Source organism: Perognathus longimembris, chromosome 14 (assembly GCF_023159225.1).
Source record: "Perognathus longimembris pacificus isolate PPM17 chromosome 14, ASM2315922v1, whole genome shotgun sequence".
Lineage (NCBI taxonomy): Eukaryota > Metazoa > Chordata > Mammalia > Rodentia > Heteromyidae > Perognathus > Perognathus longimembris.
The window spans coordinates 866,739-880,374 of record NC_063174.1 but is presented as its reverse complement, the minus strand read 5'-3'; the positions used below and the strand labels follow the sequence as shown (position 1 = coordinate 880,374).

General features: G+C 50.5%; 1 protein-coding gene across 1 annotated transcript; it reads left to right on the top strand.

Moving 5' to 3' along the window:
• Nucleotides 1-1,319: 1,319 nt before the first annotated feature.
• Haus4 (HAUS augmin like complex subunit 4) lies at nt 1,320-10,236 on the top strand. The gene is made up of 11 exons (XM_048362756.1): nt 1,320-1,478; nt 2,552-2,603; nt 3,039-3,117; nt 3,833-3,975; nt 4,062-4,193; nt 4,508-4,642; nt 6,356-6,452; nt 8,214-8,359; nt 8,454-8,584; nt 9,333-9,401; nt 9,786-10,236. The coding sequence occupies exons 3-11, from the start codon at nt 3,063-3,065 to the stop codon at nt 9,967-9,969; spliced, it is 1,092 nt and encodes a 363-aa protein (XP_048218713.1). The 5' UTR covers nt 1,320-1,478; nt 2,552-2,603; nt 3,039-3,062; the 3' UTR covers nt 9,970-10,236.
• Nucleotides 10,237-13,636: the final 3,400 nt, after the last annotated feature.

Genomic DNA, 13,636 nt, shown 5'->3' with positions numbered 1-13,636 from the left:
AGTAGATGTCTGATTAGCTCTGAATCACCAAAGCATGCTTGCCTTTTTGTTCTAAGGGCTATTTGTTAGGGACATTATGCCTGAAGAAGCATAAATGATTTTTAAAAGCATAAATGCTTTTTAAAAGCCTCTGGAAAAAGGACAGCACTCTAGTATTAAACATGAAAGGTGGCAGTTGAAGAGCTGACCAGGGATCTGAACTTGTGTGCTGGACCATGCCATTCCTCCATGTGTGCTTACATAGCATTCTCCGGTGGGTTCTAAGAGTCGTGAAAATCCAAATCCAAGCGCGTCTTGCCCACCTCAAGCTACCCAATTTTTCTCTGATGCATGAAATTTCATAACCTTGGTTCCTCCAGAGCAGCTTACAGTACAGGCGCATGCTGCCACATGCATGCTTTGGTTTTGCTTCTGCCAGTCCACGGTCCCAGAGCCTCTCTGTGCTCAAGGCTGGCACTCTGCCACTTGAGCCACAGCACCACTTCTGGCCTTTTCTGTGTCTGTGGTGCCGAGGAACCGAACCCAGGGCTTCGTGCGCGCCAGGCAAGCCCTCTGCCACTAAGCCACCTTCCCAGCCCACTTTTGTTTTTGTTTGAGGAGTAGTTCACCTAGTCCAGGCGCTGGAGGCTCACCTCTGTAATCCCAGCTATTTAGGAGTCGGAGACAGGAGGGCTGTGGTTTGAATCCAGCCCGGGAAGAGGAGTCCGCGAGACTCCGGTCTCCAATGGGCTCCCGAGGTGGGGCTCAGGGGCTGGAGCCAAAGGCTGAGGGCAGCACCGGGCCTGAGTTCAGGCCTCGGCGGGGCGCAGGCCCAGGGGCTGGGTTGGAGATGAAGAGGGGTGACTGGGGCGGTGGGGCAGGAGCCTGGGGTGGGAAACTCACACCTCCGCCGCGGGGAGCCGCGGGGGGCCGCGGGGGCCCGCGGGGCCTCGACCTTGAGCTTAACCTTAGCTTGGAGGAGTTCCGCCTAAGACTCCTTCAGAACGAAGCGGGGTCCGGCCCGGGACGCCGGCGTCCTCAGGAGGGGGTGGCCCGAGTGGCCCGCGGGGAAGCGCGTCCGCAAGCGCCGGCCATCCCCACGGGGTCCGGAGCCGAGGCGAGGCCCACGAGGGTTCGCGACGCCGTGGGGGGGGCGGGGGCGGGGGACGCCGCCCAGCGGGCCGTTAGGGGGCGGGGCCGGGCGAAGGGGCGTGGCTCTGGCGACGCGGGGCGGGGCCCGGGCGAGGGGCGGGGCCCTGGCGACGCGGGGCGGGACTCCGGGCGGGGCGGGGCGCCCGGCGAGGGGCGGAGCCAGGTTGAGGCGGGAACGGCAGGCCCCGCGCCGGCCGCCCGCTCTCCCGGGCACGGCCGGTGCGTTTTCCGCCCGGCGTCGGGCCTTGCCGCGCGGTGCTCCCGGGCCTGGTCCCCCAGGCTCCGCGCCAGGCCCGCGTGAGCGGCTCCGGAGCCGGGGCGCGGCGGGGGCGGCCCCAGGAGTGCAGGTTGGCTTCGGCGAGGCGGGGGGCGCGGGGCGCGGGGCGCGGGGCGCGGGGCGGAGGGCGGCGGCCGAACCCTGGCACCCCGGAGGGAGCCGCGGCTGGCCGAGCCCGGCTCCGTGCGCGTGCGAGGGGGCTGTCGGCAGAACTTTTCCCCGGCGGTCCGGGCCTGGGACTCAGGGCCTGAGCACTGTCCCTGGCTTCTTCCCGCTCAAGGCTAGCACTCTGCCACTGAGCCACAGCGCCACTTCTGGCCGTTTTCTGTATATGTGGTGCTGGGGAATCGAACCCAGGGCCTCATGTATATGAGGCGAGCGCTCTTGCCACTAGGCCACATTCCCAGCCCCCCCTTGAGACCCTTATCCCCTATGGGCCACCAAAAAGCTGAAAGTGGAGCTGTGGCTCCAGGGGTAGAGCGCCCGCCTTGAGCAGAAAGCTAAAGAAAAGCGCCCTGAGTTCAAGCCCCCGTGCAAACACAGAAAATTAAAAAACAACAACACATATTTCAGGGCTGGGAGTGTGGCCTGGTGGCAGAGTGCTAGCCTTGACCAACAAGAAGCCAGGGACAGTGCTCAGGCCCTGAGTTCAAGCTCCAGGACTGGCAAAAAAAAAAAAAACCCCACAAAACCCAAAAAACAAATACATAGTTCAGATGTAGAAAAAAATTCTCACTACCTAAGTATGATGACTAGAGTTAATGATCATAAAATTTAGTGGGGGAGAAACTGGGAGAGGATGAGGGAGGGGCTGACACTGCTGACTGCAACCCCTCTGTACACAACCTTCTCAATAAAATTAAATAAAAGTAAAGGAGCAACAAGGATGCTTAAACAAACAAAAAAAAAAAGCTACCAGTAGACTAATAAAAGACAAAAAAAATAGCACCAAGAAAATCTCCAAATAAGACCTAGTGGAATTTGATGTCTGAGCTCTTTGAATAGGAGAAAAAGCAAGACCTTGATGTCCGCATCCTTTCTTCAGTTTATCTTATCATGAAACTAATAGCTTAGCCTTAATAGTTCGGTGGTAGGGGGAATCCTGATGAGCCCCTAGTAAGATGACGTTTTTTTTCTTTTTAGAAAGAGACTGCTTTTGGACATCTTGGAACAAGTGGAAACCTTTAGGTGCTTGGTATGCAAAATATTTTGGTACTGGCAAGGGGCTGGTGGCTCATGTCTATAATCCTAGCTACTCAGGAAGCCAAGATTGGAGATTCTTGGTTGAGAGCCAGCCAGAGTAGGCAAATCTGAAAGATTCTTATCTCCAGTTGACTAGCCACAAGTGTGGAGGTCCTCCAAAGTGGAGATGTGGCCCACGTGGAATAGCATCCGCCTGAATGAAAAAGCCCAGTGAGAGCACTAGGCTCTGGGTTTGAGCCCAAATACATTGAAAAACAAAACAAAAACAACCCCTTGTCTAACAGCTTTAGAGGCCAAGGTGTGTGATACTCTTCTCTGAAAGAGTTATCCCTGAGGTCCCCTCCTAGACGGTGGACAACAGAAACCCCAACCCAAGATAGTTTCATCTGTTATTTTATCGTTCATGTTCTTCCATTTGGTTCCGCAGAGATAAGATTCCCAAGGAAATAAAATGGCATCCGGAGATTTCTGCTCCCCTGGAGAGGGGATGGAAATATTACAACAAGGTATGGGTAGAATTTGCAAAAGGGTTGATGACTTGGTTAGTTTTTGTTGGTCATGGGGCTTGCTTGAACTCTCTAGGTCTGGGCTCTGTTCCTGAGCTCTTCAGCTCAAGGCTACCACTGGAGCCACAGTACTACTTCTGGTTTTCTGGTGGTTAATTGGAGATAGGAGTCTCACAGACTTTCTTTCTTTTTTTTTTTTCCAGTCCTGGGGCTTGGACTCAGGGCCTGAGCACTGTCCCTGGCTTCCTTTGCCACTTGAGCCATAGCGCCACTTCTGGCCGTTTTCTATATATGTGGTGCTGGGGAATCGAACCCAGGGCTTCATGTATACGAGGCAAGCTATCTTGCCACTAGGCCATATTCCCAGCCCCTCACAGACTTTCTTGACCGAGCTGGCTTTGAACCAGGATCCTCAGATGTCAGCCTCCTGAGTAGCTAGGATTACAGGTGTGAGCCAGGGCTGATGACTTATTTAGAGAGGTCTTATTTGTTCTTGCCTTCTGTAATAAAAAGGATCAATAATATCCACTAGAATAGTTTTTTCTCATAGAAGCCTATGTTTCATGGGGCTTCTTGAACACTCTTTTATTGGGAAACAGATTATATGGATTCCTGTTAGTGTTGATTCAAAATCTACTTGTGCTGTAGACTGAAAACAGGTGTGAGCCACCAGGGCCCCGCACCTTTTTGCTTTTTTTGTCCCTATGCTCTGAAGTATGCGGCAAACAGTTTCCTCCTTGTAACCTGAGTGAAGAAGACCTGTTACAGCACCCCTACTTCAGCAAGCTCCTGCTGAGTCTCTCCCAGCATGTGGATGAGAGCGGTTTAAGCCTCACCCTGGCAACGGAACAGGCTCAGGTAAGGGCCTTGCCAATAGGGAGCCAGGAGGAACAGAAAATCCTTCTGAGGGAAAGGTTCCTAGCTAGAAACTCTTGGTTTTCTAGGCATGGAAGGAAGTTCGACTCCATAAGACAGCATGGTTGAGGTCTGAGATTTTACAGCGAGTCATTCAAGAGCTGCTTGTGGACTACTATGTGAAGACACAGGGCACAAATTTAACTTCGGAGGACAAAAAGGTGAGGCTAAAGAGATGGGGTCAGTGTCGGTTACCAACCACGAGTGTGACCAGGCCAGCCAAGGTGTGGCAGTACACATCCGAAGTCTCAGCCCTGAGGCAGGAGGACCAAGCTGCAGCAATTTGAAAGTGAGACTTCACTTGGGAAGGAGGGAGAGAAGGAAGAAGGAAAAGGAAAGGAGGGGGAGGGGAGACAAGGGCCATGCATGTGAAGTTATCTGAAGGAGGGGACAGGTTTGATGACCTGTGCGGGTGGCCGGCGCAGAGTGGGAAGAGTTCTATTGTCACTGTGTCTGTTGTTAATGTCTCCCTCAGTTTCATGAGACCCTTGAACAACGGCTGCTTGTGACTGAATTGACCCAGCTTTTGGGTCCCAGCCAGGAGAGAGAGACGCCTTCGCTGCTCGGGTTGGAGAAGGCAGATCTGCTCGAGCTCATGCCACCCTCCGAGGTAGGGATGGGGTCAAGAGGGAAATGGCTTCATTTTCTTGTTAATAATTACTGTTTGGGGGCTAGGAATACAGCCTAGTGGCAGAGTGCTCGCCGCGCATACATGAAGCCCTGGGTTCGATTCCCCAGCACCACATATACAGAAAATGGCCAGAAGCGGCGCTGTGGCTCAAGTGGCAGAGTGCTAGCCTTGAGCAAAAAGAAGCCAGGGACAGTGCTCAGGCCCTGAGTCCAAGGCCCAGGACTGGCAAAAACAAAACAACAACAAAAAATTACTGTTTTGGGCAGAGAGTGTGGCCTAGTGGTAGAGTGCTTGCCTAGCATGCACAAAACCCCAGGTTCAATTCCTCAGTACCATATACACAGAAAAGTGGTGCTGTAGCTCAAATGGTAGAGCACTAGCCTTGAGCAAGACAAACAAACAAAAAACAAAGCTCAAGGACAGTTACCAGACCCTGAATTCAAGCCCCCGGGACTGGCAAAAAAAAGAATATATATATGTAATTGTTATTATTATTGTTTTGTAAAAATGGTATACATCTATTGTGATTAAGCTCATATAAGGAAAACATTTCATAGAAAGAAAGCTGGAATACTCCTCTAGGAATACAGTATTACGTAGCTGGGTGCTGGGGGCTCACGCCTGTAATCCTTGCACCGGCGAGCATCAGTACTGGAGCTTCAACTCAGTTTCATGCTCTAATTTGCTTTTGTACTCAAGGCTAGCACTGTCACTTGAGCTCCACTTCCGGCTTTCTGGTGGTTAATTGGAGATAAGAGTCGCATAGACTTTGCTGCCTGTGCTGGCTTTGAACCTTGATCTTCAGGATTAGAGATATAAGAGTGCCTGGCTTGTTATGTTTTGTTTTGTTTTTTTGCCAGTCCTGGGGCTTGGACTCAGGGCCTGGGCACTGTCCCTGGCTTCTTCTTGCTCGAGGCTAGCACTCTGCCACGTGAGCCACAGCGCCACTTCGGCTTTTTCTATGTATGTGGTGTTGAAGAATCGAACCCAGGGCTTCATGTACACGAGGCGAGCACTCTACCTCTAAGCCATGTTCCCAGCCCAGCATAGTCTGTTTTGATGTAATGTGTTTTTAATAGACTTTTCCAACTCCACACATAGATGTAAGTAAGATGACACCCCCGGTGTCAGTGCCTAGGCACCTGATCACCAGCGTCCTTATATATCCTGCGTTTAAATCACCGCTAGGACTCCGTTGAGTGGATATCACGTAATTTGCTTAACCTCATCAATGGATATTAAAGTTACTCTCACGTTTCTCTATGAGAAACCACACGGAGATGACCATGGTGGTCCACCGTGCCTTTGCCTTTGTACAATTACTTCCCTCGTGCTGGTGCCCAGAGTGGGCTTTCTGGGTGGCACGTACCCCACGGGGCACCTGGGTCAGACTGCCCTACTGCCCTCCAGAAAGGGGCTGCCAGTGCTCCTGTGGCCCTGCCTTTCTACCATCGTGGGATCTTGCCAGGTGTTTTACTTTTTGCTGATTTTCTTCTTTTATCGTGGTGCTGGGGATCCGATTCAGGGCACAAGGTAGGCAAGCGCTCTGCTGCCGAGCTGAGCCCGCACTCCCTCATTTGCTAATTGTGTAGGCTGCGCGCACGCCTCCTCCTGGTGATCAGTGAGGCTCTGGGCACGTGTTCGCTGGCAAGTCTTCTAGCTGACACAGTCTGTTTGCTGTTGTGGCTGCAGGACTTTGCGTGGATGAGAGCTCGGCTCCAGCTGGAAGTGGAAGAGCAGCTCAAGAGGAAATGCTTCACTCTGCTGTGCTACCATGATCCCAGCTCAGGTGCGTGGGCCTCTTCTGCTCGCCCACAGGTCACTTCCAGGTTCCCAGGCTTTTTTTTTTTTTTTTTTTGGTCATGGGGCTTGAATTCCCTGGGCCTGGGCGCTGTCCCTGAGCTCTTTTGTTCAAGGCTAGCGCTCTACCACGTTGAACCACAGCGCCACTTCCGATTTTCAGAGTGTTAATTGGAGGTAAGAGTCTCGTGGACTTTCCTTCCTTGGCCTGGCTTCAAACTATGACCCCAGATCTCATCCTCCTGAGTTCCTAGGATTACAGGTGTGAGCCACCGATACCCAGTTGCTCTCTTGACAATAAAATATTTGAACTTTGGAGTCAGAAATGCTTGGACTAGGGCTGGGGATATGGCCTAGTGACAAGAGTTGCTTGCCTCATATACATGAAGCCCTGGGTTCGATTCCCCAGCACCACACATATAGAAAATGGCCAGAAGTCGCACTGTGGCTCAAGTGGCAGAGTGCTAGCCTTGAGCAAAAAGAAGCCAGGGACAGTGCTCAGGCCCTGAGTCCAAGGCCCCGGACTGACCAAAAACAAAAACAAACAAACAAAAAAAGAAATGCTTGGACTAGGAACATAATGATAGAGTGTGAGGCCTTGAATTCAAACTCTACGACTGTTGAAAAAAGAAAAAAGGGGAGGGGAGGGGAAGGAAAAACAAGCAGTGCTTATTTGTTTATATCCTTGGTGGTAAAATAAATTATCTTTTGCAAGGGCTCCTTTTATTTGGCACGGTGCTGAGCAGAGAGTCCCCAGGAGGGTCAAAATGGCAGAGGGAAGAAAGTTTACTTGTAAGTCAGTCATGGGGCTTGAACTCTGGGCCTGGGTGCTGTCCCTGAGCTCTTTTGCTCAGTGTTCCTGCTCTACCGCTTTGAGCTACCACTTCTGATTTTCTAGTGGTTAACTGGAGATAAGAGTCTTACAGACTTTCCTGTTCAGGATGGCTTTGAACCACAATCCTCAGATCTCAGTCTCCTGAGGATTACAGGTGTGGGCCATCAGTGCTAGGCTCTTAGAGACTTTTTTTTCTTTGTCCATTGTGGGGCTTGAACTCTGGGCCTGGGCCCTGTCCCTGAGCTCTTTCTACTCAAGGCTAGCACTCTACCACTTGAGCCACGACACCACTTCTGGCTTTTTCTATTTATGTGATGCTAAAGAATCGAACCTAGGGCTTCATGCATGCGAGGCAAGCACTCTACCACTGGACCATATTCCCAGCCTCTCTGAGAGATTGTCCTGGGGCTTCGACTCAGGGCCTGAGCACTGTCCCTGGCTTCTTCTTGCTCAAGGCTAGCACTCTGCCACTTGAGCCACAGCCCACTTCTGGCCATTTTCTGTATATGTGGTGCTGGGGAATTGAACCCAGGGCCTCATGTATACGAGGCAAGCACTCTTGCCACTAGGCCATATCCCCAGCCCCTCTGAGAGACTTTTATATCCAGTTAACTAGCAAAACAAGCTAGAGTAGAGGTTTGATTCAAGTGGTATATAGCACCAGCCTTGAGCATAAGAAGCTAAGTGAGCGTGGGGCCTTGAGTTTAAGCCTCAGTACTGGCACAAAAACAAAAAAAGAAAATTCAGGGCCAAATCAGAAATCAAACATGAGACTGAACCTAATTATGAGAGGCAGACATCAGAAAAACCTAGAAGGCAGACGTTGGAGGCCTGGCTGTAGGAGTGAGGTACAGAGATCGTTCCAGGGCCGTAGCCGTTGGGGTTTTCCTGTCAGGCCCCCGTGTCGTTGCCCAGATGCTGACAGTGAAAACCTGAAGGCCGCAAAGGTGTGGAAACTGGCAGAGGCCCTGGCGGATGAGAAGCAGCAGTGCCAGGACGCCAAGACCCAGCAGGAGGAGCAGCTGGTGCTGCTGGAGAAGAAGAGCGCCACCTACTCCCAGGTTCCGCCCCCTTCCTCGGCCCCCAGGGCCTCCTGAGGGAAGCCGAGGGGTCTGATGGGCTCTCCTTCCTCCCGTGTCTGCCTCTGGGGATCAGGTCCTTCTGCGCTGCCTGGCCTTGCTGCAGCGGCTTCTGCAGGAGCACCGGCTGAAGACGCAGTCCGAGCTCCACCGCACCAATGCCCAGTACTTGGAAGTCAAGTGCAGCGCCATGATCCTCAAGATGAGGTGAGCCGCGAGCCCCGTGCAGCAGACAGATGGCCTCACCCTTCCCACCATGATACTCAGTGAATGTCACACAGTGTTAGCCTTTACATTACCCGGAAGCTTTCAGCATTCTTTTTTTTTCAGCATTCTTGAGTCTTTTCGATTCTGCTTTCTGTTTTGTTTTTGTTTTTGGCCAGTCCTGGGCCTTGCACTCGGGGCCTGAGCACTGTCCCTGGCTTCTTTTTGCTCAAGGCTAGCACTCTGCCACTTGAGCCACAGCGCCACTTCCGGCTTTTTCTCTATATGTGGTGCTGAGGAATCGAACCCAGGGCTTCGTGTATACGAGGCGAACACTCTACCACTAGGTCGTATTCCCAGCCCAAGTTTCTGCTTTCTGAAATAGTATTTATTTGGTGTTTTTGTGCGTGTGCCGATCCGGGGTTTGAACTCAGTGCCAGGGCGCTGTCCCTGAGCTTTTGTGCTCAGGCTAGAGCTCTACCACCTGGACCACAGTACCACTTCCAGCTTTCTGTAGTTAATTGGAGATAAGAGTTTCACGTGTGAGCTGGCTTGGAATCCCCATCCTCAGATTCCGCCTCCAGGCTGTGGGTGTGGGCACAGTCCTGAAGCGGGTGGTTTCCTGGAGATCCATGGCTCCGGGATTCGGCGTGACCTTGACTGTCTGATCCCTAAAGAGTCCACACCTTTGCCCACTGACGGGTACTGAGTGTGTTCCGTTCACGTGGCCCTTGTTTCTTCCCTCTGCCAGGATGGAGGAGCTAAAGATTCTGTCTGATACTTACACTGCTGAGAAGGTGGAAGCTCACCGTCTCATCAGGTGAGCCCCCCCAGAGCCGGTGCAGCTGTCCTGGCTGGCTCCCACTCCCTCCAGACTTGGTCATCTTACTGCGTTCCCATTCTGCTTATTTCCTCAGGGCCTTTATTTATTTGTTTGCTTATTTAATGTGCCAGGACTGGGGCTTGAACTCAGGGCCTCGATGCTGTCCTTTAGTATTGTTGTTTTTTCTCAAGACTGGTTCTCTTAAGCCACAGTTTCACGTCTGGCTTTTTAGTGATTAATTGAAAATAAGAGTCTCGTGGACTCCTCTTGCTTGGACAGGCTTCAGACCTCCATCCTCAGATCTCACCTTCCCGAGTAGCTGGGAATACAGGCATGCTTACCTAGTATCTTACCTTGAGCCTTCTTTTCCTGGGCTTCTAGAGACCGTTTAGAGGGAGCCATTCGCTTACAAGAACAGGACATGGAGAAGTCACAACAGGTCCTGAACACCTATGAGGTCCTTGGGGAGGAATTTGACAGGCTGGTAAAAGAGTACACCCAGCTCAAACAGGCAACGGAGAACAAGCGCTGGGCCCTCCAAGAATTCAGCAGAGCCTACCGCTGAGCAGAGCGGAGCCGGGATGCGTGGCTCCTGCAGTCACTGCTGCCTTCTCCGTGCGACGACCACCACACCGAGGCTGCCTCCACTACAACTCGGGGGAGAGCGCCTGCCTACAACACTGCTCTCACTTAGACGCCCGCTTGGTTTCTCTCCCTGGTTACAGTGACTGGATCTCCTGGAAATGTAGTTATCAGCATACTATAGCTGTTTATCCATGTCAGTCCTGTATTGTATTTGATTATCTCCTAAATAAAGTGATGATATTATGTCTTAGGATTTGAGTCATTTTCTTGGGCAATGATGGAAATAGAACATCAAAGTCTTTGTGACTGATGGTTGAGGAGGGAGAACTCGGAAATAAAGACCGAGCGGAGTGCTGGCGGCTCACACCCGCAATCCCAGCTCCTCAGGAGACTGAGCCCTGAGATCGTGGTTCAAAGCCAGCCCGGACAGGAAAGTCTGTGAGACACTTATCTCCAGTTAACCACCGGAAAACAGCTGGAAGTGGTGCTGTGGCTCAAGTGGTAGAGCGCTAGCCTTGAAGTGAAGCGCTCAGGGACAGCGCCTAGTCCCAGAGTTCAAGCCTCATGACTGACAAAAAGAAAATTGGTATATTTTTTTTGTGCCAGTCCTGGGCCTTGAACTCCGGGCCTGAGCACTGTCCCTGGCATCTTCTTGCTCAAGGCTAGCACTCTGCCACTTGAGCCACAGCGCCACTTCTGGCCATTTTCTGTATATGTGGTGCTGGGGAATCGAACCCAGGGCCTCATGTATACGAGGCAAGCGCTCTCACCACTAGGCCATATCCCCAGCCCTGAAAATTGGTATCTTTATAGGATTCATTTTTTTTTCTAAGACTATATACCTTGTGTCTCCAATTTTCAAGACTTCTATTACATGTTTCAGCAACATTTTGCAATTCATTTTATATAGCCTCTTACATTTTTCTTTTCTTTTTTTTTTTTTTGGCCAGTCCTGGGCCTTGAACTCTGGGCCTGAGCACTGTCCCTGGCATCTTCTTGCTCAAGGCTAGCACTCTGCCACTTGAGCCACAGCTCCACTTCTGGCCATTTTCTGTATATGTGGTGCTGGGGAATCGAACCTAGGGCCTCGTGTATACGAGGCAAGCACTCTAGCCACTAGGCCATATCCCCAGCCAATACTGGGGCTTGAACTAGAATATTTCTGTTTTTTTTTTTCTGGTTCCTGCCTCCTTCCCTCCATCTCTCCCTCCCTCTCTCTATTTTTTTTTTTGCCAGTCCTGGGGCGTGAACTCAGGGCCTGAGCACTGTCCCTGGATTCTTTTTGCTCAAGGCTAACACTCTACCACTTGAGCCACAGCACCACTTCCGGCCGTTTTCTATATATGTGTTGCTGAGGAATTGAACCCAGGGCTTCACGTGTACAAGGCGAGCACTGTTGCCACTAGGCCATATTCCCAGCCCTCTTTCTTTTTTTTTCACCTCAGAGATGCTTTGAACTTTATTGGCTGTGCTCTTCTGATGATATTTAATCTGCACATTTACTTTAGTCTTTCAGTTGTGTGATTTAGGAGTTTATGCTCCGCGTTCTATATGTACATATTTAAGCGACATCATAAAAATAAGTTAAACCCTGGTGGCCTGTGAGCTTTCTTCCCCTAGGCAGATGCGACCACACTTATGTTTTCATTCTCTCCCCTTCCTCCTCCTTTCTTCCTCTTCCTTGTCTGCTCCACCTCTCTCCTTCCATCCTCCCACTCCCCTTCATCTCCTTCCCTCTTCCTCTCTCCCTTTGTCCCCTCCCATCTTCTCCCCTCTGCCCTTTCCCCTCCTCTCCTCTCCTCCCCCCCTCCTGGCCAGCCTCCTGCCCACCTGCCCCACTCCCTCAAGTTGGCTGGAGTGAGAGGCTGATGGAGACCAGAGTGTGTCCAGTCAGAAAGCACCCATGGGCCTCCAGGCCCGCCCAGCATGTCTGGCTGCTGTGCACTACCCCACACCCTCCTTCCACTACGGCTTTGGTCACTGTCCAATGAGTGCATTAATAGGGAGCCGGGCGAAGTGGCCTCAGCCGGCAGCTCTTTTTTAATATTAGTTTTTGTTATTATAGAGGTGATGTACCAACAGCTAACAGTTACATAAGACAGGTAATGAGTACATTTCGTTTCTTTGTTCCGGTTTGTTTTTTTTTTCCGGTCAGTCGTCGGGCTTGAGCTCTGGGCCTGGGCGCTGTTCCTGAGCTCTGCAGCTCAAGGCTGGCGTTCTACCACTTGAGCCAAGCGCCCCTTCCGGTTTCCTGGTGGTTAATTGAAGGTAAGAGTCTCACGGACTTTCCTGCGCTCCTCAGACCTCAGCCTCGTTTGTGGCTAGGACGACAGCGAGGATTACCAGCGCCCGGCTTGTGAGTGCATTTCTTTTCGTCCAGTGTCACACCTTGCCCTTGCTCTCTCCCAGTTTTTCCCTCCCATCTCACAAGCTGTCTAATTCATTTTCAGCATAGTGTCTAGTGAGCACTACTGCATGTGCCCCTTTGTCCCTCTATTTCTGTGCCCCTTCTTTCTTTTTCCAGTACTAGGAACTCAGGGCCTTGACCATGGTTGACACTGTACCACTTGAGCCACACTTCCAGACTGTCGGCTTTTTTTTTTTTTTTTTTTTTTTTTTGCTGGCAATTAGAGGTAAAATTTGAGATGTTTGAAAGACTTTTCAATCTGGAGTGGCTTCAAATTGACATCTTCCAGGCCCCAGCCTCCTGAGTAGCTAGGATTATACGTGTGAGCCCTCAGTGCCTGACTTTATTTTCTCACAATACTGGGGATCGACCCCAGGACCTTGTCTATACTAGCCAATCACTGCACCCACTGAGCTACATCCCCAAACGGGGCATTAAAAAACATTATGTTTTGTAATTGCTTCTTACTATATAAGAAAGCTTATAGATTTGTATTTGTCTTCTATCTCTGCATTCTGTTATTGTCATCATTTTAAAATCAATTCTCTTGGGTTTACTATGTATTTAATCATGTCATCTACAAACTATGATAAATTTGCCTCTCCAAAAAAGTTATAATCTCTTTTTTCTATTGTCTCATATTGGGTTTTTCAGAGTCATATTAAATCACTCAGTGATGAGACTACACATTCTTTTTCTCTTTCTTCCCTTCTTCCTTTCTTTTCCTCCCTCCCTCCCTCCCTTTCTTCTTTCTTTCTTAGTATTAAGGACTGAACCCAGGGCCTTGGGCATGCCCAACAAGTGCTCTGGTCTACAGCTCTAATCTCTTATATTAACATTTGAGATTGGATTTCTGTAAGTTTCCCAGGCTGGCCTGGAACTAAAGATCTTGCCTTGGCTTCCTAAGTAGCTGGGATTCCAGGTAGGCACCACTACTTCTGACCTTATTCCATGTCTTTACGTTGTTGATTTCATGCATATATATATATACATATATATGAATTTATATATGAATATATATTATATATGAATATATATACATACATATATATGAATTTATATATGAATACTTTTAAGACATTTAAGAAAGCTTAAGGGCTGGGGATGTGGCCTAGTGGTAGAGTGCTTGCCTCATATACATGAACCCTTGAGTTCGATTCCTCAGCACCACATATATAGAAAAGGCCAGAAGTGGCGCTGTGGCTCAAGTGGTAGAGTGCTAGCCTTGAGCAAAAAGAAG